Here is a 26,116-nt window from a genome sequence, read left to right as displayed (position 1 = left end):
TTTAGTTGGCAGCTGACTTATGTAGCCTGATACTAAAATTCTTCTCAACTGTATTTTTATCTGCTTCTGAAGCATGCAAAGCAGTATAACAGCATCTTACTCATTTTTTTTCTCGAGTAATAGATGAAAAAATAGCACAGTATCACATCTCAAAATCATAGTCAAAATCTTTTTTGCTTTTATTCTATTTAATGCTTAATATCTGGTAAAATACAATAAATAATTTTCAGTCTAGGACAATTAGATGTTATGCTTAATAATAAAATGTTCAGAGAGGATGTAAAAATAATATCTTACTATTTAACTTCAATGACAAAGCAGGTCTCAGTTTTAGACAACTGAGAAATTTTCAGCCATGAAAGAGAAATGAACATATCCTGCCCTTTCATAAACACACGTCTATCATTGAAACCAACAGAAGACACACACACCCCCACACATACACATGTATATGTGCCTGCCTTAGAGGGCAGAATTTGGCCTGTATCTTACAAAATGGCAGCTTGCAATTGACATTCATGTGTGTTTAATTTTACAAATAAAACTGCAGAATGCATGTATTTTACATTTTCTAAATCCTGTTACTGCAACTTATATGAAATATTAGCATATAAAAAGTCATCACTGTACAACCACTTTTTTTGTCCAAAAGTCAGTGTCAGAACGATAAAAACCAGTTAATTAATTAAAACCAGATTTATTGTTAATGTGCTGATGTTTGCATTAGCTGTCTTCTGTTTTAAGCACAAGGAATCTATTAAAACATAAAAGGCAAAAGTGGCTCAGAAAATGACAAACTCTCCAACAACATACTTGTAGCTTTACTAACACTTATCTGACAATACAGTTACAGTTACCAATGTAAACACCATGAGGTACAGATACCACTGGACATTCCTCACAACTGTGCAAACTGTGGGCCTCATCCTGCAAACACCACTCCAGAGCTTCCTCCCAGGGCTGGTCCCACTGAGTCCATCTACAACACCCTACAGCAGCCCCCACCCCTGCCTCTTCCTTTTCCTCAAAAGGAATTTGCCTTTTGAGGGTCCTGGGGACCCTCATGTCATGCACCAAATACATGTAAAATGCCAGATTTCAAACTGATGCAAATTTACGTTTCATTTTTTTAGACTCAAGAAGTTGACATAGCTTCTCTGAAGTCTTGTATAAATATTCCCTTAAAATTGTTAGAGGGCCTTCTATTTCAAAGTAAATCTAATAAAATATTTGAACTGCTTTTAAATTAGGCAAAGAGTGCTTGAGCCGCTTTTTGTAAAAAAGCAACAATATTACTTTGCTGTAAGATATTTTATATATCTCCAGTCACTCTTCCCTTTATTTTATAGAAAGTAAGAGACAGAGCTTTTATTATTTTGTGATGCAATTGCCTGTGGAATTCTGAAACAGCCCAATGGATTTTTGTGATGATGCTGAATCTTAAATTCATTCCTTTTCACAAGACTTTTCCCCCAGACTGTTTTATTCTGCTTCTTCAGTCTTTTCAGAACCAGCTCCAGCTGAATTATCTGCCTCATACTTTTTATCAAGAGCATCTTCAAAGGATTTCCCACTGCAGTCATAGGTTTTGCTTGTAGGTCCCATATGTGTTCGGATGCGAGCTCCTGGCTGGTACAACTGCATGGCTGGACGATCCTAGAGGGAAGGAGATAATGGTTAATGCTCTGGGAAACCCATGTGGGACACATATGTGGAATTTTAAAGTTTTGAATCTTTATGAACAAAGTAGATTTTATGTTAAATTACTTTACATTTTATAAGAACCAGGAAAAAAATGGCATGTAATGAAAATTGACTGGGTATTCAGTATCTAGTATTCAATATGTGTTGTTTATAACACTATTCTTGGGAGCCAAATATTTTGAAAAAAATGAAAAACGCTTTAAAAATTAAAGATCCTATGATACATTTGACACAAACAAGGAGAAATACTGCAATTATCAAACATGCTATTTACAAGTAAAACAAAAGAAATGTTGCTACCTTCACTAACATCAGCTGAGAAGAACAATAGCCTGTGCATTGCAACTCTGCAGATGAAATGTCAAATATTATATATAAGCATAAAAATCCAAGACAGACAGCAGGTAGCAGCTAGAAAATTATCCTCAACTCATCACCAATCATTACCCAATCCTTACCAGAATTTAAACATGCAATGCACATTTGAATTATACACATCAAAATAAAATTGCCCAGTTTTTCCTCCACTTCATCTTGCCTTCCATACTGAGTATGAGAGCAAGGGAATCTATGCACTGATAATAAACAAAGTAAGTACAAGTTGAGTATGTGCAGGCTGTATGAGTGACCCAATCATACACACGCTGCTCTCATCCTGAGAAAATGGAAGAAGGAACCAGTTTACATGGAAAAGACACCTGAAACCTGAGAATGGTGATTTTCAGAGCACTCTTTATTTTTGAAATTTCATTAGTAAAACACACCAGTTAGAAACTCTGCTTAAGAAGTCTCTTCCTGGTAAGGGTATTCTACTTTCAAATAATGTTGTGAAGCAACCAAAAGCTCACCAATACCTGAGCTTTTTGATCAGTCTTGTGTTAAGTTAAGCAAACAGCCAGCAGCCTTACTTAAAGACAGTAGCAGGGCACAGAAACTGTCCTACATCAAACTATACCAATTTTCAATTCCTTCATAATGAAGTAATATAATAAGTAATAATAAGTAACTTTGAAGTAATTCGGGATTTTTGTTCTTTCATTCTTTTTTCTTATTCCCAATGTGCATTTCCCCTTTTCTTTTTCTTTCATCTTTTTTTCACCCACTTTTTTTCTCCTTCTCTTTAGACCAGATGTCAAGATTCACTACTGAGCCTTATGACTAGATCATTCTAGTTAGTGCTTTGCAGTGTGGTATGAAATGTATAACACACTCTTCCATATCCCAAACAGCTGCATAAAAGTAGATCCTCAAGCAGTGCCCTTTAGAAAGTTTATGATAAAGGATCCACATGACTTTTCCTGCCACAGCCTCTGTAGCCTGTGGTTTGTATAAAAGCTATCACATTACTTACACTGGAAATTTCCCATTTTCTAATTAATTCCTGCAAACTTCAGAAAGAGGTTCTATCTCTGATTAAAATTTGTGTTGGCATTGTCAATGCTATACCTAAGTTGTAAAACTGAGCCCCTAAGGAAAAAAGTCACCACACTGCAAAATACTTTACTGATGGTGCTTATTTTTTTAGGGAACAAATCTAGTATTTTAGTCCTAAGTATGGACTAATCCAGGGACTCAGCAAGGTACCAGAAGTGTGATGCAAAGAAATAAAAAGCAGGAAGCTTCTTAAAACTTGCCAAAAGGGCCCAAGACCCACCATCCAATTCCAAGGCTGGAGATCATTTTGACAGATTTCAAGAAGAGCATGGCAAGAATGAGAAAAAAATATTTTTCCAATCTTCCTGTTTCTGAACCAGCCATTTTTCTGACTGTTCTACAGAAAAATGTAGAGCCACTGATGCGGAAAGTGGCTAATGTGTAAATGCAGATAAATCTTAGCCATCCTGCCCAGCTGACCTCTGCATAAAAAAACACCTCAGGGCACACCAGGCTTTCTGTGTTGGCACAAGATGACTTCCTTCACATGCACAGTGAGTCCACCTGAACTTTTTCCTTGCACACTCCATGCAGACTCACTCTGCATATGACCAGTTTACTCTTGTCAGCCTTAGTCCACAGTACAGATCAGTCACTTGCTTTGAAAGGAGTTTCACATGCAGAATAAATTTCTACGTTAACAGTGTTTTGGTCATCTTTTGAGGAAAATCTAGGATCAAGAGAGAGAGAGAGAAAGGGGCTGACAAGGAGAGCCACATCCTGAAAAGACTGGCACATGCGTGAAATCAGCCAGCCCAAGAAAAATTATACCCATATCTCTGGGAGACAATAAGGGACAGCTCTACCACACACCCTGATACAGGCTCTGCTCACACTGGTTTTGCATCTGCTCTTCCTCTGACAACAGCTATCAGGATAAATTTATCCTGATGAAATGACAGCCTTTTCATACTAGCAGGTATGCAATACTTAAGAATCCATACATTCATGCTCTCTGAATTAGCTATTTATTTAAGTCCTTATTGTTGCTCTACCAAGCAATGCCTGGTAAATCCATAACATAATTACTTTATGAGAGTAATGGAAGTACGTTTTCAAAAGACTAACATGCCACTGTTTTTAAATTCCATTACACACCAGAAGTGTAACGATTTTTAATATACTTATAAAATGTAAGGCTTCCAAGAATAGTATTCTTCAAATGACAGGGATGAAATGAAGACAGAAAGTCTTCTATATATTGTGAATATGAATGAGCCTGCAACCTTAACTTATTTTAACTGCTGTTGTCCTTTGACAACAATCCAGAAAGAAATCTGGGTTTTACTGAAAATGAGATAAGGAATTCTTTTGAAAAAGCATCTTTATGCTGAATTTGCAGAAGTTAAAACCTGTGATCTTGAACCATATTAACTAATGAAAGATTATCCTAAATGAATAAAAGAACCTTATTTCTTATGCGCTCCTTTTTGGATGCCATGTCATCACACTTGTCCTCTTTACCCAGTTTGTCTACTGCCTCCACAGTGAAGCTGTAGTTGTAGTTCCCTTTCTTCCCTCTGTCTTGGTTGTATCCTTTCCCCCATTTCAGCTCTTCTTCATTCCTTCTCATAAACTTGTCAAACTCATAGTGAGTTCTATGCTTTCTGCCATCATCCAATCGATACCTTTGTCTTTCAGGTTCTTTTTCTCGAAATCTTCTCTCCAAATCTCTTTGCTCTTTGTCACTATCATTTTGTGACCTATGAGTATGTATGAAAAGAAAGAAAATCCAAACAATTAACAGTAAAAAGGAGCTACAGAAAGATACAAGTCAAACACTTCCTTTGACTTCAAAAGTGTGTAGATAAATTATATAGCAAGGTTGTTTTCTTCTCATCACAAAGGGTTAAATGCTGAATGTCTCACCCATGTATGTCCACCCATGCATTTGGTTCAGAATTGCATACAAAGCTTTACCAAGCTTTTGTGCAACTGTTGAGGAAGGCCCATTCTTCACCTTCTATCCTTCTTTGAAATCCTATCAAGAGCTCCCCAATACCCTTCATATAAACACATGCTGCACTATTAGCTCTTGTACTCTGACACTGAGGCGAGTCATGCATGCAAGTATTCCTTTGAACAGGAACATTCATGATCTGAAGGAATTGTGCAGGTATCACGTATCAATTTGTGAATTTCATGTCTCTGCATAACAAAAATTATTTACTGATATCATAACTTGCAGAAGACTTTTGTGAAAATAAATACTTATGTTCCAGGTTTTTGTTTATTATGCCTCAAAATAATCTAGCCTGCCTTTTCATATTTTATTTCGACAAAGATCATTACCTTACCACAACATGATACTTAATTTCTGCTATGCTGTAAAGGTTTATATTATAAAGACTATTGGCAATATTTTGCTGCCTGTCTGATAAAATTCTCAGCTCTTATTCACTGCATTGTTCCAGTTCAGCAAATGGGTGTTTCTCTCATACGGCAAGACTGCAAATAATGAAGATCACAAAATAGATTGAACTTCAAAAGGAACAAATACAGGCAGTTTCTTTTCATTACATATGTATAAATACTTAAAATTGAAACAGCAAGTTACTTACGTTAGTCTCATAATAACTAACATAGAATGTATGTTAGTTACTTAGAATCAGAGAGGATGGAGATTTTTTAGTGGTGATCAAATAGTGAATCATTTGGAATTATTTAATACAAATAAAAGTGTATCTATATATATAACTTTTCTTTTTCATATAACAGAAATGTGAAAATTGGTAGCATCTTTCATGAACTTGGGCATTAGTAGGCCTGCCAAAAGAGGGTCTCCATCTCAGGAAAAGCTGAAACTCAGAGCAGAACCTGAATGAGAAGTTAAGTTATTCATCATTTTGCAAGACTGATCGTGTGTCAGCATAACACATTCACCACGTGGAGGCAACATCTGTCCCAGCTGTCACAGACACCTGAACCAACCACAGGTACACAGACCCTGTACCTGTAGCATGGATATATTTACATATAATACTATATTAGCTATTCCAGAACCTAACTCCAAGTCCTAGCAAGGATCAGGGCAAGACCTTCCAAAAAGCCAGAAAGATCCCCTCAATTTGTTGCTGCAGTATTGCCTGATACTTGTCTCTTCCCTTGTCTATTACTGTTGGGGCAGAAGTGCTCTGTCTGAAGGCAGGCAGGTGACAGGGATACAAACTCCTGTTCCAAGAGTGGTTAAAGTAGATTCCTAAAATTCAGTCATAATGAACAGGCAGGCAAGAGTGGAAATGGCAGGGTAAGCAATTTCAGAGTATAGGTAGAAGACAAAGTTACACAGTCCGAGAAAGCAGAAATGAATAGAAGTAAAGGGAATGGAAGCACTTCTGTTTGATGCAGTTTCAAATCCGTATTTGACCATGTAACTTATGCATCTACTAAGATTTTGATTTGTGGTAGGAAGTTATTGCTACCAAGCCTTTGACATGGTTTCAAACAGGAAGTTCAGTCTCCTGCAGGTAGAGTTGGCAGTTACAGCTTATTACCAATTTCTGGGTCAGTGACAAAGTAGTTTCAACTCTAAATCTCAATCCAGCTGAAATATCTCATAGCTCACTACCTACCCACTAAAAATCAATATGAAAACAGCACTTGGAAACACAAGGTAATGCTTATTGTACCTGTGCAGCCAAATTAATTCTGTTTTACATGAGCAAAATCTACATTAATGTCTAATTAAACTTACTTCATCAATAGCAAAAAATGGTGTTTCATGGCACCACCAAAAGTTTAATCCATAAAAAGCCAGGGAAGTAGTGGGATCAGCATCCCTGGAGGTACTTAAAAGACATGGCACTTAAGGACACAGTGTACAATGGCAGTTTGGCAGTGCTGGGTTAACAGTTGGACTCGATGATCTTAAAGGTCCATTCCAACCTGAAACATTCTGTAAGTAGCAAACAACTGATTTGCCCCTGCAAGTGTTTCTGTTGAGCCTGTTCTGTTTCCTTTCTTGAAAACCATCATAATAAAGAAGTTGCTGAATATTTTCAATTTCAGAGTTTCAGGACCTGGAATTTTTCAGGAACATTCAGAACACACATATTTTTCTTCATTATTTATCTTGCATATCTTACGGGCAGATCCTGCTTGCAAAGGGACTCATGTGCCAAAGGACAAGAAAGAGAACCAGCTGCTGAAAACACTTGTAAGATGAGTCATTTCCAGGCTACAGCAGTAATAGAACTGAGCTATGCCTTTTGTTCCTACCATTGCAAATGTAACACAAAAGGCAGCAGGAGACAGAGACAACCTACTGCTTGTATCTATCATAAGGCTTTCATTCACAGCTTCACTATTTTGCCATTGTCCCACTTACCTAAACATTTATAGGTTTATTGCAGCCAACCCACACGTGAAGGAAAAATATGGCATTGTGGACAATTTAGTCTTTGACATGATCAATGGAAGGAAAGCCTTACCTGAGCTCTTGATGGGGAACAGGTGAAATAACAACAATCAAAATTACTTGAATGACTTGCATTTTCATGCAGAAATCCTTCCAATCAGGGATTTCATAGCATTTCACCAACAACAAATTGCATCCACTAATACTGCCATCAGGTCAGTAAGTTTTTACGAAACACCTTTTACCAAAACAACAGGAAGAGATTTGTTCACACACAGAATGAAATTGGCTCTTTGGCGACAGAATATCTTGTCAATGCACCACTTATATTTAAGCCTTGTGATGAAAGCATTTAAGATCTAAATTAAAGACGAAAAGGTAAATATTACTTACTTTTCCTTAATTTCTTTTAGTGAACTCTCCAAAGATTTGGATTTTATACTCCCAGATCCAGGTGATTTATCCCATTTATTTTCCTCAATGTCAGCTTCTTCACCTTTTTCTTTGTGCTTTTCACTGGCCAGTTCATCTCCTTTTTCAGGCTTCTTGAGAAGCTAAGAGATAATTGTTTATATTGTGATGCAAAATTATTCTTCTCTACTGTACAGACATTTTAACAAGTACTAAATATATCAGTAACCTGCTAAGACTGGAGATACCTTATTTACATGCTAGGAATGTATTTTACCAAGTATGAAATTTAAAGTTATTTTTAAAGGGTGGTTTACATTTGCTAAGGAGTGACAGTCATTAACAGGCATTCAACTGCACACTCAAATATGTGGAGAATACTGAAGAAAGCACTTACCTATTCTTCCCAGAGCACTTACCTACTCTTTTCTCCTGAGTTATAAATATAAAGACATTATTATGGTCTATGGTTTCTTAGAAATCATGTAACAGAGCTCAATGTCATTGCCCATAAAATAAGAAGTAGAACTTCTACAATACTACAAAGAGAGAGGGATTAATACTTCACTCCTTGAAATATTATGTATAAAATGTGAGTCACATGAATTGGGATAGACAAGCATGTAGAAGTAGGTGCTTAATACATCCTGACAAAAATACAGATGAGGAAAAACTTGTGATATTAGCAGAAGAGAAGTCATTACATTTTCACCTTGAAGATTAGGATTTTCAAGAAGTCTGTTCCTTTCATAGCAACCCATACAGGGTTTCAGCAGAGTATAGTATTACAGGCATAATCTTTATAGAAGGACCAACTGTCTCAAATTATTACCCTACCATATCAATTCTAGGCAGAACACCTCAGTCTTTCCATTCCATCATTTTGTTTCTGAAATGAACACAGGTTAATCTACTCCAATATTTGAAACTTCTATAACGTTTGTCTCAGGTAATATTTTCCTTTTCTTTCAGAGACAGAAATAGCTTTCAGGGTCATATCACCACAGATATGTCATGAATACTGGGGCTTTTTGGACAAGCATTTTTAGGTAATATATTTTAAGGATTAAGTCCCTTTTCTTACGAACTTCTAGAGTATTTTTTTTTTATGCCCAGATATGAAAAACATGTAATTCAGCTTCAGAATTTGCTATTTTTATACTTTTAGGTGAAGTAAACTGTTTTCCAAGAACAAATGAGGAAAGATGTCCACAGTTCTGTGGCTTCTCACCACCACTAAATCTGAGTCAAGTCTCTGTGTTCTTGCTTTATGCTACAGATTTTTATACCAAATGTCATCTTCACAGCAGCCTATAAAGCCTTTCCAATAACAAAAAATTTGGTTCAGATGAACAGTTTTATCTATGCAATCTTACAGAAATAACATGGTTTTATATGGCCTGACTTCATAGCACAAGATACACCCTCTTAAGTGATGTCATTAAAATCCGTTCAGATTGCTGAAAAGCAGTGCAACCTGAAATTAGCATACAATTAAAATACATCAGTTCTGAGCATAAACAGAAATATGTGTCTCTGCATACATGGCCAACTGAAGATTTGCATGACAGAAAGTTAGAGCTATGTTTCACAGAAACACACAATCACAGAATATTCTGAGTTAGAAGAGACCCACAAGGATCATCAAGTCCAGCTCTTAAGTGAATGGCACATATGGGGATCAAACCCACAATAATCTTCCAACAGGCTGGCACAGAACAATTTGGGTCTGTCAGGTAATGCTGGCACAGAATGCAGCAGAGTTGTCTGAGTTACCTGCTCTAACTGCAGCAGCACACCATGTAAGTAAGGCCATCAGTCACACTTCAAACAACACTTTGTCAAAGCCCTACACTGCTTTCCCTTCCAGTCAAAACTGGTTTGGTGTCTCCACACTGTGCTGTTGTACACTGAACAAACACCGAGATACCAAAGAACTTCTAGATAACTTCAAAAGAAGAATAATTTTTTTCACTGATCTCAGTTACCTTGATCCTTATTTCTTTTTCAGAAATCTTCTTTTGCTTCTCCACTTCTTTTCTTTTACGTCTTTCTTCTTCTCTGCGCTTCCTTTTCTCTTCCTCCCGCAAACGTTTCTTCTCCAATTCTCTCCGCCTTCGTTCTTCTCTTTTCTCTTCTCGTATTCTCTGAAGAGTTCAATAATGATTAATTGTAAATTGTCCAACAGAAAACCATATGAAACATAAAGGTGGAACTTCAGGCAAAAGTCTGAACGTACCTGCTTTTCTAATTTTCTATTTTTAATATATTCCAAAAGGGGTGTTGTTCTTCTAGCTAAAACACAAAAAATTTGTGATATAGTGTTCAACTCCTAAAATGTACTCATTTCTTTGCTTTAGTATTAACCCCCTTTTTCTAGCTTTATCTGAAAGGGAGCTAAGTCATTGATAAATCTATTTGTCTCATGTATTTTTGAAGGCATTCCCATCGTTCTGCTTTAGAAACACTTAATTACTTTTTTGCTGTTAGCATTAGAAGCAACAGAAATATGTTGCACGATTATTTGATATTTAATTAAATATCATATCCTTTCAGTTCAAGAGAATGGCTTTTCTCTTTTGCTCACTGAATGGTTATTTTACCAAAAGAAAGAAAGAAATGTGTTCAGAATCTATTCCTGCATTTTACTTCTGTACATCAAAACCTAGCTATATTGTCATTCATATACAGCCCACATTACTGTAATCTCACATAGCACATTTCAATCCTGGTTTTCAAAGTACATAATGAAGGAAACATTTTCAGTCTCATATAACATTTTGATTTACCTGACATTTAGTATTCACCTTTCCACAGGAAAACAGGAGGAATAACAGATAAGCAGTTTGTTTCAGGTTACACAGCAAAGTATTAGCACATCCATTAAAACTGTGGCTTCCAAAATTGCTAATAAAAGGTCTCATCTACTGGATCACACAGCCATTCTTTTATTACAGAGCTATCTCCATGCTCTGAAATCAAGTCACCTGCCTGAACCATCCCCAAATTCTACAAAAACTTGGAGAACATCATCAAATTCTTTATTCATGACTGTCAGTACTGAATTCAGACTTCAATTCAGCCTGTACTTATAGCTGTGAGTAGTTACAACAAATTTTGTCAGTTTTAGATATCCCAAAACAGAAAATGTTTATTACTTGAAATTGCTCTATAGTTATGTATTGGATTCTCCCTCACACCACAGAAAAACATTCCCTATTGAAATATATGACAAAATTTGAAAGAAAAGAAAGAAAAAAAGTTAGAAAAGTCTTCAACAAATTTGAAATGACATGGCCAAAATCTAGACACAATTCATATCCCAAAAATATTTAAATGTTTTTGCATTGAAAGTTGGATTATGCTGGGGGCAACACATTCATTAATAACAAAATTTTGCTACACAGTTATGAATGGGAAGGCTGATAGGATTCACTCTTTCTTTTTAGCAAGTATCAGTGGTAGGAATCAACAACCAATAAAGATTGTTGATTTGATATTTTTCTCCCTCTGTTCCTAGATTTTCCATGCCTCCCCATCCTCCCCACCTGCCCACCATTTTTGACAAGTTTTAGGTCCCCAGAGCCCCCTTCCAGTTCCTCAGATCTGGGTTTTGCCTCTCTCTCCTGCTCCCTAAGTTCCCCTGCCTGACCAGTGGCTGCCTCTGGGCACCTTTACATGCTGAAAGAGATCACAGATTGTAACTGGAAGGTCTGGGGAAAGGATAAGCTGCACTGAGAGTTCAGAACTTGACCCTAGTAATGACTAAGACTGTAGTGCAAGAGGTTTAATGAGAAATTATAACTTGAAGTTCAAGGGAGAGAAGCAGTGTGTGATGAGAACTACCAAAAGACAAAGGGGGGAAAAAAAATGTTTATCAAACTTGAATCTTACCCATCTTATTTATGTGCCTTACTGCAAATACAAACCTAAGAGCATTTTCCTAAAATGTTTAAGAATCTTTAAAAAAAAAATTACTAAATGAAGAGCTGTGTCAGCAAAACTTTACATTTTATCTTGCTGTCTACAAACAAACCAGAAGAAATTGCTTATCTTCATCTTGCTACAGAGAAAATCTCTTTCATATCTCTCTGTCATGTGGAAACTGATCAGTCAACACATCTGGCATGATGCATAAAACATGTTGGTTTGTAGTAACTTTACATGGAGAAATTCTGAGCATGTGAGGCTCAATTCTGCCAGCAAAGTCTTGGGCACATCCTTCATTGACATCAGCAGGAGTAACACCTTTGAAACTGGACACACAGCTAAACCCTTACATAATTTTGCTATAAACATGCTACCTGCTGAAGAAATCTTTGGTTTTGTATTGGATAGCAATGGCCACAGCTTTGAATGGCAGGGAAAATAAAACAACTAGTTTGATTTCCTCTGATTTAAAACTGCATACTAGCACTGAAGATTTCAGTGCTCACCTTATTTAAAATTCCCCCCAGGACTGTGGAAGCCATGCTGCATGCATACAGAAAACAAGGTGTTGCCTTACTTTCAGAGCTTTTCCAGAATCTTGACCATGAGAACAGAGAGAGATCATTTCATGTTTCATAATAAAAACAGCTTGTATCAGGGATCAATGGGTAAGTATTCAGCTATTTTGTATTTTAAAAATAAATCTTCCATCTACTGATACATCTGTAAGCATTCAGAAGCACTAAGGACCTATTTCTGAAGCCAGTGTGTGTTCATGCAAAATTTGAAGTGAAACCAAGTGATTTCATGCATAGAGACTTTAAGGTTTACTGCTACTACTTGCCTAGAAAACAAATATTTAACTAGTAATATAAATCTGCTGGACTGAACAGGTCAGCTCTTGCAGCTAGCATCATAAAGATAAAAAAGTAAGATATTGAATATTCTCAATAATAAGAAAAATCAAGAAAACAGACCAATGAGTTCCCTTGTTTTGGCCTCAATCTCTCCCAAAAGAATCTCAGGATTGGCACAGATCTTGTCTTCATCAGCACAATAATTCTCTAAAAATTTCCTATATTCTGGATCTGTGAAGAAAAATTTTTGAGTTATGTTAACACTTTGCAATACCTAACAGAAATTTCCCACTGTGATGTCAAGAAAAGATGCTTACCATCTTCAATGCTCCCAGCTTTGGCATCTTTCTTCTTCAGTTTCTTTTTTGAAATCTTCTGGAATGGAGCAAATTCAACCACTGCAGGATATTCCAAACCTTAAAAGAAATCAATCCTTAATTTTTTTGAGGAGGAGAAACATTCCCTACTTTGAAGTAAGATCTTCTGAACTCTTGAACATGTGTTGGGAAATCTTATGTGAAAACAAAAATAAATGTTTCTACAACTCACTCCTAAACTTCTAATAAAAAGTTACATGTAGAGGTATTTAAAAATTTTAAAAAAAGATCTTTTATTTGGATATGCTGACAAGACTGAAAATGAGGATGAATACTGTTGCAAAATAAATTTTTTGCAATGTTATTTATAGATCCCTTTTAATTATTCACAGAAATTGGTTAGAAAAATCTATCACAAAATCTCAGTCTGACAAGTGATTAAGTGCTATTGTGAAATCAGTCTGGAACTGTTGAGTTGCTTTTCTAAGGCTTTGTTGCCTAAAAGCCTAAAAAATAAGTAAACGCCAGGTAATATGCAATAAAACAACAAAGCATCTCCTTTCAGAACCACAACTGTAAAACTCAGCACACACAATTGTGTGTAACTTCTCTGTTTACGATGGACTGTGCGACTCCTGCCTGTGTTTTTACTGGCAGGGATTCTTTGCTTTGAGTTGGCTTCTTCTGTGCACTGGAGGCAGAACCGTGCGTGGGTTTTGAATTGCACTTGGTTTCCACTTGCAGCAGGTTCAAGATTACACTTTGTTCAAGTTCAAGGAAAACTTGTCTTCAGTCTGCTAGAACATTTGTTAACCTTATCGAACCTGCTAATCCTTGTTTCAGTTTAGCCTTATAATGCAACGCTGCCACAAGCCTCACCAGAGAGCACTTCTGATCAAACCTTGTGCTCTTTAATTGTACAAGCAATCATGTCAAACTGGCCAACTGTGTCCAAGCTCCGTTTTGCACAGTATTCTGGCTTCAGTCCCGCATACTACTGCTGAATTTAGGCAAAGTCTTAGGATAAACATTAAAAAAACTTCTTTCTAGTTTTAAATCTTAAAACACACAGAATTTTAAATCTGGGAAATGCACACTTCTAGGAACGTGTTGTTCATCTCTACAAAAACCATCTAAATCTGAGGGATATTAGAGGTAAATAAAACATCTCAGGCAGGAAATGCTGAAGAGGAATTCATTAGTTTGACAGCCTCTTTAGGGATCAGTTTCTAGTAAAAGTGGGCAGGACTACTTTTCACAGGACCTCTGCAACACTGTGTATACAGATTAGAAAATGTCTGTACAAGAGAGCCACAAATCTATGTCTATTTTACATAACCTATGCAATTTTTTAGAGAAGGTATGTCTGAATGAGGCAAGGAACTGCTAAAATTCTGCTAAACCACTTCTTATTGATGGCAGCTTCATACTCCTGCAGAAGATCTGGATTTATCCATATCTACATTACAGACTTTTTCTTTACTGTTGGGCAAACATTTGCAGACTGAACATTTTAAAACGGGCAATAAATTTTGCCATTCTTGTTCTCAGAATTCAACTCAAGATGTCTGCAAAAGCCCTAAAAATTCAACCTCTACATGTCTTAAAAGTGGGCAACCAAAATGTTGAAGGTTTCCTTTTGCTTGTTCCAAACAGGAGTAAGTGGCAGAACTTTAGCTCAGAAACGCTGAAGATGTAAAAAAATCCATGCTCACAATGTGTTCAGTTACTATTGTAATGAATTGTGAAGCTTGCATAAGGTAATTTTCTTAATATGATCTTGATAGTGCATTGCCTAAAGTACAAGAATGAACATAAAGCATGCACACCACATAGACAAGCAAAACTGCATGGACAAATATACTTTGCACTTTATTATATTTTAAGTGATAAATGTTAACATATTTTTATGTAACTAACTGCGTAGTGATGAAATAATGGCCTAACTAGGAAAAAGAGAGCAAATTGATGGTCTAAACTGATATATGTATACATACACATTTAATATCTTACAAATAATCCAACCTTTATTATCAATGAAGATATAGCCATCAAAACGATCTCTAAAAAGAAGGATGTCCTCAGGATTTCTAAAGTTAATGTATGCTCTTGAGTAGAGATGAGGATAAAGGCTGCAACAAAAAATTTTATTTTATGTTACTTATTATTCTTTTCAGGGCTAGGGAAAACATAAAACCAGAAGGATCACATCATAATTCTCATCTTTGAGAAACTGCTACCTTAAGCAGTCTTTGCATTTACACATCTAATGATATATAAATGAAAAAAAAGTAACAGAACATCAGAGTTCTATATGCAACTGTGAAATTTATTCTGAACTGACACAAATATTTCCAGTTTATTTTGTCCCCCTAAATTGCAGAGCATACATTTCCAACTGTGCAGGATCAAAACTTTAACATTTCCCTATTTAAGAGATATAAATAACAGCAGTGCTTTTCGGGAACTTCTTGGGCATACTAAGAAAAGTCTTGTATCACTGAAAAGGAAAGGTTAAGTAAAAGACTGCAGTGAAGGGGCAGCTTCCAGGCTGTCACTGTATTTAAATAGATTTCCACATTTAAGAAAGAATAAAAACACTAATAGTTGGCAATATAATCCACTGAATTATACACAAATAAACTCCATCAGACATCCATGTGTTATCAATGTACATGCAATGTCTAGTTGTGACCAACAGTTGCTGTGAAAATCCAAAGCATAGCAAAAGAAACAGGTACTTAATTCTGATTCTTCAAGAATGTATTGGCATAGATCCCACTCCATGGGTAAATGTTTAATGTGCCTGATAAAAATCTCAGGGCTGGCACACCACAACCACGATGAAACTGAGGTAATTTAATGAATTAGAACCCATCAGCTAAGTTATTGTGAGTCATGGCACGTACATGCTTTAAACTCCTGCAACTGTTATATAATATATAAGTCAGTTTGTACTAAACTGACTTAATGATGACTACATATTACATCAAGTTCTGAACAAATCTTAACACAAGCCCACATCTTTAAAATACCTGTAATTCCATAATTCCATTGTCACCTATGGCCTGTCTTCAGACCAACTCGCCACTGGCACCAGGAGACAATAAACACACACAGCTGCAATTTTATTTCAATCCCATAGCTCTTTCAAAATCAGATTTCACAATAAGTGAGAAAGAGCAAAAATATGGATTGGATCACAGGATCCATACATGTGGCAGCTCAAAGCAACATTGCTTCCAAGGAATTTATTTTTAAATACGCATCCATATAGATTCCACTTACAGTGTTAGGAGGAGACCATAAAGAGCAGTGCTGTCAATCACCAATGGTTTTGTACACCCACCAATTTTGTGTTTTATCCTGTAGTCAGAAGAAATATTAAAAAACCAAAACGACCTAGAGGGTTTTTTTCATTTAGCTACTTTGTAAATACCAGCTATGAAGAGTTTCTACAGCTTGAAGAAGACAAACTGTTTCCAAGGAAGAGAGGAAGAGCCATTTTATCCATATATACCCAAATATTTTGTCATTCTAGGATAGGAACAGCATCGTGTGAATGGTAAGTGGGTAACTGCAAAAATGTCTGCTAGGGCATGCCAGGGCTGAGAGATGCTATAGCATGGCTGTACAGTTATCACCAAGATGCAAAGCAGATATAAAAAGACAGATTTCTTCTCATTGATTTCAAAGAAGACAAAATTTAACACTTTTCATAATTACACAGAGTTAAAAGATTTATTTAAAAATGTGTAAGTAAAGGAGGGGATTTTATTGTGGCAATCTATAGCTGTACTGGAAGCAATGTCTCTGTGCTGCCTAATGGCTACAACAGTAAGTCTCAGATAACTGGGGCTCTCATGAAGAAGGAAACTTTCTTCTCTGTCACATCAACAGCACTATTCTTATCTTTCATGTGCTTTGAGGTTTAAATTAAACAAGGCCTGACATTAGACTGATATGACTGTACCCTTGAAGTGTTAAATATTCATCAGACAAAACCAGGAATCTTGAGGGAGCATTATTTTTCATTCCAGTTATTATTACCTGAGATTGAGGAACTAAGTTTTAGTCCCTAGTCTAGATAACTACTCCACTGTTCTTTCCATCTTCAGCTTTTGTAAAATACTAAAACTTTCTATAGATTAAAGACTGTTACTTGGAAAAGGGTCCACTCCTACATTGCTGTGGCACTACTTTGCCTCAGTGCACAGCAAGCAGCTTCATCATACAGTTGGATTTTTTTCTTTTTTTTATCCTGTAGGAACCTGTCTAACTTATGGTTAGACACATTGTGAAACAGAATGGAAAATACAAAGGCTTGCTCCTTCCTTGTTTCCTTTAGCTGATATATCAATGCCATCTCTTTCACTTTCTTTGGCAACATAATCTTTTCCTGGTACACAACATATTTTTCTAGCTTTTTCAGCTTAAACAAAGGGAATATCTTTCAAAATGGAGGAACATCTGATATGGTTATTAAGCACTCATTAGTAAGAACTGAGTCTGTATAAACAGGATTGTGGAAAACAGATTTAGAATTTACCTTGCAAGTAAGGGATCTAGTGTTGTTGCTATACATTACCAACATCTTCAACAACTTCACACTCATCAGCAGAAACATACAACAATGTAAAAGCATGGTTGAGCACAGCAGGATATTGGTGTGCAGCACAATAACACAGCAGTGTCTGTCCTTTGCTGTAGCTATGTATTGGGGTAGAAGGTTGCAGAAACAGAGCTGTGACAACGCTTCTCTCATGGAGCCACTTCCACAAAAGAGTTGGTTCTCATATGCATGTGAGTTAGCTATCAGAGTGCTGAGTGCACAAAACACACCCAACTGAGAGTTTCAAACCCTTGTCTTAAGCTTCTTACCCAGCACAATGTACAGTGTGCTTTAAAGAAGTGAGTAAAATTAACATTCTAGGTGGGAAGCTAACTAAAACTAGCAAATTTAAAACACTTAGCTTGCATATATATCACTTTTACTCCAGGTTTCACACACATAACTTTCAGCAGCTACTCCCCACCCTGGATTGTCTTTACCTATCCATTCAGAAATCAACAGCATGGTATTGCAGCAAAGAATGCACAGGGCTTCACAGGCTCAGGCACTCTGAGGCCAGCAACCCCTCCTAGGAAGAAACACTCTTGCTTGACTTTTGTACTTAGTACTTAGCAGTTACTGGCTAAAATACTCTATACTCTTCAGGATTTTGTCTTCCAGCTGAGTCCTACAGAAGTGAACTCTGTGTGTCTCCTCCGTTTTTCAAGTATCTAACACCAAAGATTTCATTCAGGATCTGAAATTCAGTTTTCTCATCCAAGAGCTGGTTCCATTTTGCCATATGTTTGCTGTCTATAATGCTGCTTTCCATACGTATAATGTTTTGGACAGATGCACTGCACATGTCAGCACTTGGAGCAATCTCTATGGAAATAACCCAGAGGAGTCTGAGTTACACATTTATTCATTCCAACACACTGTTTCTTTTTTCTTTTTCTGCTCTGCACTCAAGGGTATTCAATCTTTCAGGGTACATTTATTTCTGTAACACTTAGTCTATCATCTTTTTAAGTTCTTATTTTTCTAGCAACTTTAATAACAAACACATTCTAAATGTTTACTTCTTCTACAAAGTACCTTTTAACACAATTGTGTAAAAAGATTGATACACAATTTTAAATAGTTATTTACAGTCTAAACAGCAACATATTAACTATAAAACCAGCAATCTCATCTTAGTAAAATACATATCAACTCATGAATCATGGTGGGCATTTATAAAATATATACTTACATGTATATAGAGCTCTACAACTAAATTTTGGAGTCAAATAGCTCCTCCACCCACCCACACAGTAATTGATAACTCATCATCAACATTGTCATGTCAAGCTAAAATCCCCTGGCCTTCATCCTCGTCATCTTGTGTGGTCATTCACGTTATGGGTGGAACTGGCACAATTTCAAATAAGCTTAGTCTTTCCTTTTTACAGCTATAAATGAGCAGTTTGCCTGGCAGAGAAAGCAGAAACACCAGAGTTGTGCCAATCAAAGCCTGTCAATTATTTCACCCAGAACACAGTAGTGGTGGTTCCCTTGAAGCACTAAGGGCACTGCCCCTTCAGTGCTGCAGTTCTTGGGTGCAAACCCACATCCTACAGTGCTAATGCTGTTTAGCTACAATAATCCTGAGCACAATGTTGGGAAGAAGTGATGGAGGGAAATGGAGTGCTCTTTGGAAACGCTTTATCACTCTGTGATACATGGCATGGCACTATTTGAACCGTTTTCATGAGAGCAAGGCTTGTGTTCAGATCTCTTTCCTTTCATAACCTCAGAACACTGTCAACAATTCCGGGCACCCAGCACTCAATACCAGCCCAGAGAGACTACCCTAACCCTGAAGGGCCAGAGATCCATCACTTTAGAATAGGCTCAGAAACCTTTACTAGCAGACAAAAAGGAAAGAGTGTCTGGAAAAATAGTTAATATTTGAAGTCTGAGTACACAACAGTCTATCTTTATTATCATCTATAAACAGTGTTGTGTTAGTATTTTGATGTCAATATGCAAGAGAAAATAAATGTAATGCAGTAAATCAGATGAGTCTGAAAAAGAAACGAAACACAAGTCACTTTCTGAAATGATTTTACTGAAATGGATGTAACTGAAAAACTGAAAATTACACTAATCACATGAAACTTGGAAAAGTTTTATAGCTTGCCTATAACACGACATTGTAAACTTATAGATAACACAAAGATATTATAAAGATTACAAAAACAGAGAAAGTGGAGCTGATACGCATATCTTTGTTTTGTCCTCTAGGATGAATAATCTTGGAAATAAAAATGTAGAAACAGCTACAGTTAGACCTCTCTAGTGCCCTTATCAACAGCAACCAATAGAGAATGCCACGAGAAAATTTATTAAAAGGGGAAAATGTACGAATACTTTACTCAGTTCATAATTACAGGTATCTGCAGCCTAGGGACTTTGTAACACCAAACTTGTAACTTACGCTTAATAGGTTTTCATAGATAAATATCTGAGTATTTGTCTAACTGCTCCTGACCCATTTGTAACATTCATCATTCATAGCATGAATTTCTGACAAGCTGTAAAATCTGAATGAGCTTATAGAGACTTCTGTGAAGTAGTAACACAGGATGTGGTTAAACTGAGATGTTACAGCTCTTAAGGAAACCTGTCTGCTTCTGCATCAAAGGATCTCTATGCCCCTTTCCAACAGATCCTCTTCACTGAGTAGCTTCTTCAAATCCTTCTCATTGGGAGACATGACATTTCTTTTCATCTTCACATGTTTCTGTTATCACTGAATTCTCTGGATTGCTTGCCACCTATGCACATGGTACAGGATCTAGAAAAAAGCTATTCAGTGAAAGAAAACATGCCAACCTTGTCCTGTAGCTTTTCCTGTTAGCTGGAATGACATGAAGACACATGCACAAAGTTTGCTGAATTCTTGTGAACTGTCCATAACATGACAGACTATGGCAATATAATGCCTTATATCAAAAAGTATTCTCGTCCGGGTAAGAGAAGACTGAGATTAACCTTGATTAAACTTTTACTTTCTGGAAGTTTATTGTATATTTCTCGGTGGGTAATGTAAAGAGATGACTCATAAAAAGACATACATGGGTTTGTGTCAGCATTTGAACAAAGGTGACGAAAGAGACAAGGTGATCTTGAGCCAGTCAAAAACCAAATAATCAGTCAAGCCAACAGTGCAGAATGGCAGTGAAATGCCCATGTAAGCTGTGTAGTTTGCTGAAAGAAGCTGTAGCCATACAAACCTGGTAAAGATAAACCCATTCCAAAAAAACCCATCTTGTGTCTGAAAACACATTTTTTGAAAATCAGGATGAAGAAAAATGGAGTGAGCACAAAATATTTCATGCTGAAAAATTCAAACTTGAATGAATTTTTTTAATGAGTTTAGATTTGTGAAGGCAGAAGAGAATAACATTACAAATAACAGTGTGAGAGAAAAAACAGTATCTTTCATTGGTAACCTGCCATAGATGCAATTAAATGAGTGAACAACAAGATTTTTGGGTAATCCAAATTTCATCACATAGGAGAGAAAATGAAACTTTATATATGCAATTATTGTCAGTGCCTTCTCTTTTCTAAAGAAACTGACTCCCTAAATTCTTATGCAAACTTTTCTGGAAAATTACAATCAGATTTTTTTTTAACTGTTAATTGGCATTTGTGCATCTTGACACAGTGAGAACTGACACTCTTCTTCAGAGAATTTTTGGTTTGCCTTTGGTATTTTCCTCTTATCAAATGATCAGCTGGGACAAAAGCCTTAAGGAGGCCCATTTGGAAACAGACATGACAAAGTTCAGAAGAGCAGTATTAGGTACAAAGATTTTCCATCAGAGTAAGTTTTCCTCCTTCCTCACTTCACATCCTTTGTGGTTTTAACAGAAAAGCTGAAGCACCTACTATTTTGATGCATGTTCAACTACCTAGGTCAGAAATGGTCATAATTTCCCTAAATAAACATTCATTTCTTCTTGACTCTGAAACTGACTCTGAGAGAACCCCTAACTTCAAAATTTGGTCAGCAATAAAGAGTTGGCATCCCTCTAGAGTCAGTGGAAAGAATCTTAAGCCAGAGGAGGGGTGATTCATCACACACTAAAATATGACAAGATGGATCTTCAGTTTTTCAGAACACATGAAGATTGAGCATACACGGTGTTTTGTTTCTCTTCTGGAAACTGATTTATTCAAAAGAGAATTGCATTTTACCACTGTGATGCTGAGGAAATTATGTAACTATACCAGCAATTCTGATTTAATTTAAAACAGCCAGTATTTCTCCTTTTTTACTTTTGCATGAGACAAAAATGAATAAAACTAGATTATTTAAAAATGTGTATGAAGCACATAAAAATCCATGCAGGTAAACGAAGAAACTAAACTCAAATGGAACTCATGAAAACATTCTGTTATTGTTTGCCCCAGACTGAATCTTGCTCACAGCAATAAAGCAGGCTGTAACAGTTCATCAATGAAGGTTAAAGCAAACATCAAGGTTTGAAACTACATTATGGCCTATTCATACAAAAAAAAAAAAAACCAAAAAACCCAACACTTTAAAATCTCCAGTGTAAAGGAAAAGAGCAGGAATGCCATTGTCTCTGCATATGCAGCCAGCTTTCAGAAATATTTTAAGAAGCACACTGAACTGTTTGGAGACAGTGACTCAAAACATTGTTCATTTGTAGAGATGCCAGGGTGCTTGGCTGAGATGGAGTAGGTGAACTTTCAGTTGTGTAGTGACTAAACCTCTGATCTGATAAGGTCAATGATGGGCTGTGAGTGAGGTAAGAGCTGGATCCTGGGGACAGGATTGTGCCCCTTGGCAGGCTAAGCTGTGCTTCCTTGCACAAACCACTGGGCTGTGGGGCTGCCCCTCCTCCCCTGGGAAATGCTGGGGACTCACGTGTGACCTGGGCGGGTTCATCTCTGCTGATGGGATGCAATGGGGCACAACTGACTCGACTGCGCTGCTGGGATGGGCAGCTGTGCTGTCTTAGGTGTCCCCTGATCCACATTCTTACATCAAGCTCCCCACCCCAGAGAGAGGCACCTGATTTATATTTACCTGAACCAGAGTGAATATAGACCTAAAAGATGCTGTGTTCTGCCATCTTCTCCCTACCACTTATTCAGGACATCCCCCCACTCCTCCTGCCAGATCTCGATCCAAGACTGCACAGCAACCAAGTCTTACTGCAGGACCTATGGGTGGTGAGATCCTCACACTCTTGTACTTTGTTTTTCTTTTTCTTGTGCTTTTCTTTCCTTCTTTCTCTCTTTTTCTTTCTTTCCCCTTCTCTGTGTCCTTGGGTGATATTGTTGCAGTTTCATATTGCAATGCTTTCATCTTCTATTACTATAGATAATAACCACCAAAACAGCTCCATACCTGTTTTCCTTTGCAGCCAAGTTGTTCTGTAATAAATCCTACATTGTTTATTTACAAGTACTGATCATTCAGTGTTGTTTCACACTGATTTGCCCCAAGGGATCTAGCAACAAGGACGTGGGTTATCCCCACCTTCTGAGGCGGGCCATAATAGTAACTCAAGAAAAATAACAAAAAGAGGAAAAACATGTGATTTGGAAAGTCCCACATAACTTGATTAGGTTTGCAGCACCTGAAAACCTACAGAAACAGCTCATCCTCACCTGGGATCAGCAGTGCAAAACTCAAAATAATCATGGGCAGGTAGAGGATGCAGCTGTTCCTCCAGTTGCTCCTTGGTTAGACAAGGAGGAAGCCTTCGAATAACCACCTGCATGTATAAAAAGAAATGGAGATTTATATTTGATCTAAATACTGTAGAAACAGATGGCACAAATTCCCTGACTCAGTTCCTGCAATTGTTTTGAAACTGTAGGATAATTGACATATTTTGATGAACAGCCTGAGAACCACTGCACTTTAATAATCAACCTAAAAAATAGATATTGATTACATAAAAATTGTAAAGTATCTCTAAGAAATGCTTTAAATTAGCATTTAAGTCTTGTTGCAGCAGTATGTCAGTGTAATAGGTCTCTGTGTCCAGTTGCTCCTGGCAGGGGTTTTTCAGGGCAGCCTGAGAGGATGCTGGGGCTGCCCAGGGCTGAGTGCAGCAGCTCCAGTGGATCCACCCCAGGGCACAGCTGAGCCCCTCAAGCCAAGTCAGTGGTGACTCTGGGAAAGGTGTTTAAGAATGGACAGGAAAGGTAGCACAGCAGTGGGTGAGACAGAGGAGTAAGGGGTGAAAAAAGTGCAAGACACAGCCCTGCAGACAAACAGGAAAGGGGCAGGGGAGGAGGTGCTCCAAGTGCCAAAGCAGAGTGCCCTGAAGGAGACCATGGTGAGGCACACTGTCCTCCTCATGCCATGAAGGACTACAGTGGAGAAGACATCCACCCACAGCCCGTGGGGGACCCCATGCCACAGCAAGAGGAGATGGCCTGCAGGGTCCTGCAGCCTGTGCAGAGGGGTCCACACCAGATCAGGTTTATCCTGAAGGCCTGCAGCCCACGAAGGAGACTCGTGCTGCAGCAGGTCATGAACAACTGCAGCGTGTGGGAGAGACTCCCTGCAGCACTTCAGGAAGGACTGTATCCCGCTGTGTCCCATGTCAGGTCCCCCATGCCGGAGGAGGGAAGGAGTGTGAGGAAGAAGGACCAGCAGAGAGGAGCTGTTATGTCCTGTCTGCAACCCCCATTCCTCATCCTTCTGCAGTGCTTCCAGGCAGAGGAGGCTGAGCCTGGGAAGGCAGAGGGGAGGTGGGAAGGTGCTTCAGTTACAATCTTTATTTTTAACAGTCTTCTGTAATTTTTAATTGGCCATTGAGTAAATTAATTCTCTCCATGTTAGAACCATACTGTATCCAGAGTTAGAAGGGACCCACAAGGGCCATCGAAGCCCCACTGCTGGCCCTGCCCCAAGAATCACAGCGTGTGCCTGAGAGCATTGGCCAAATGCTTCTTTAACTCTGCCAGGCTTAGTGCTGACTGTTTTCCTGGAGAGCCTGTTCCAGTGCCCAGCTACCCTCTGGGTGAAGAACCTTTTTCTATATGCAATCTAAACCTCCCCAGACACAGCTTTGTGCCATTCCTTCAGATCCTGTCACTGGCCCCCAGAGAGAAAGTATCAGTGCCTGCCCCTCCATTTCCTTTGTGAGAAAGCTGTAAGGAGCTGCTATGAGGTCCTCCCTCAGCTGTGTCAGTTTTTCCTGTGATGACACTTTGTTTTTTCCATCATACCTTATTCCTGGGGAATCTTGCTAAGGGAGAAGTGCAAGAGCACCTGGCTGGAGGTCAGCCACCCAGAGTCAACCCACTACACCCAGCTAAACTGCCCAATAATAAGGGCCAGGAAACTGTGTAGAAACCTCTGGCTGGATGATGCCACCACACAAAGCAGTAAAATGGCCATCAAACTTCAGGCAACCTGTTTTAATTTCTGAGCACTTTAATATCTGGATTTAATTTTACTGACCTCTGGGTTATAGTCATTTTCAGTTCTTCAGTTTTCCAATCAAAAAAACCCCGGGAACAAATCAAATCTCACAGTACTGAAGGACTCACAGAACTGTCAGGGTTGGAAGGGCTCTCTGGTCCAACCCTCCTGCCAAGGGTCACCTAGAGCAGGTGTCACAGGAACATGTCCAGGTGGGTTCTGAGTGTCTCCAGCCAGGGAGACTCTGTCACATCCCTAGACAACCTGTTATAGCCTGCAAGTATTATTTGAAAGGTGCTTGAATAAAGAGGGAGAGAGACGCGCTCTTGCCCTTGTCAGAAGCCGCTTTGCCACAGCAATAGCCAGCCCTGACTTCACAATTAAAGGTGAACTGATTTCCAGCGCTGACGCTGGGGGTCTCCCGATACCCCAGGGAATGAACACTCTCCTTCTGCAGATGGAGAAATTCCCGTCACAAACACGCGGCCCCGAGAGCAGGCTGGCTCTGTCCTCCCACCCTCTCCCATCTCCCACGGAGCCGCCCCCGCCCCGCGCCCCCTCACTTTGCTCAGCGCCGTTTTCTTCTCCTCCCGCTGCTTCCCCGGCGCCGGCTGAGGCGGCGGCGGCAGCGGGGACGGGGTCGGCGGAGCGTCCGTGTCGCGGCGCGGCGACTCCGTCAGCTGCAGGGCGTCCATGGGCCGCGAGTGGCGGCCGCCGCCGCGGCCCAGCCCCGATCCCGATCCCGATCCCGGTCCCGGTCCCGGTCCCGATCCCGGTCCCGGCCCCCGCCCTGCTCCCGCTCCGAGCGCACGGAGCCGGGCGGAAACCTCGCGAGAACGGCGGCAGGGCGGGCGGGATCTCGCGAGGCTGCCCCCGCCAGCCGCGGCGCGGAGCGGCGGCTCCGCTCCCGTCCTCGTCCCTGCTGGAATTCCGCCCACTCCGCCCGTGCGAGGGGGAGACACAGGAACGTGCCCGTTCCCTCCTCTCACAGCCTCGCCCTAAGCTCACGCGTGCCTTGTCACCCCGGCCTCAGAGGGGACATGGCACACATTTAAGGACAGATTTGTCTGGAGCTATGGAATTAGA

The 26,116-nt window shown here is 38.8% G+C and overlaps 1 protein-coding gene across 5 annotated transcripts in view; it reads right to left on the bottom strand.

Moving 5' to 3' along the window:
* Positions 1–155: 155 nt before the first annotated feature.
* Positions 156–26,116, bottom strand: part of UPF3A (UPF3A regulator of nonsense mediated mRNA decay) — a 28,833-nt gene continuing 2,872 nt past the window's right edge. The window contains exons 1-10 of one of the 5 annotated variants that reach the window (XM_064407904.1): positions 25,594–25,947; positions 23,260–23,366; positions 15,036–15,142; positions 13,011–13,109; positions 12,814–12,924; positions 10,146–10,201; positions 9,895–10,053; positions 7,889–8,049; positions 4,767–4,841; positions 156–1,656 (exon numbers count right to left, since the gene is read on the bottom strand). In XM_064407904.1, coding sequence (XP_064263974.1) covers positions 1,344–1,656; positions 4,767–4,841; positions 7,889–8,049; positions 9,895–10,053; positions 10,146–10,201; positions 12,814–12,924; positions 13,011–13,109; positions 15,036–15,142; positions 23,260–23,366; positions 25,594–25,725 — 1,320 coding nt within the window. In that variant the 5' untranslated portion in view covers positions 25,726–25,947 and the 3' untranslated portion in view covers positions 156–1,343. Of the gene's footprint in view, positions 1,657–4,546; positions 4,842–7,888; positions 8,050–9,894; positions 10,054–10,145; positions 10,202–12,813; positions 12,925–13,010; positions 13,110–15,035; positions 15,143–23,259; positions 23,367–25,593; positions 25,948–26,116 lie in introns of those variants that run through there. The other 4 variants (XM_064407906.1, XM_064407905.1, XM_064407907.1 and 1 more) reach the window with 4 other exon arrangements.

Source organism: Passer domesticus, chromosome 2 (assembly GCF_036417665.1).
Source record: "Passer domesticus isolate bPasDom1 chromosome 2, bPasDom1.hap1, whole genome shotgun sequence".
Lineage (NCBI taxonomy): Eukaryota > Metazoa > Chordata > Aves > Passeriformes > Passeridae > Passer > Passer domesticus.
This window is presented reverse-complemented; position numbering and strand designations above follow the sequence as displayed.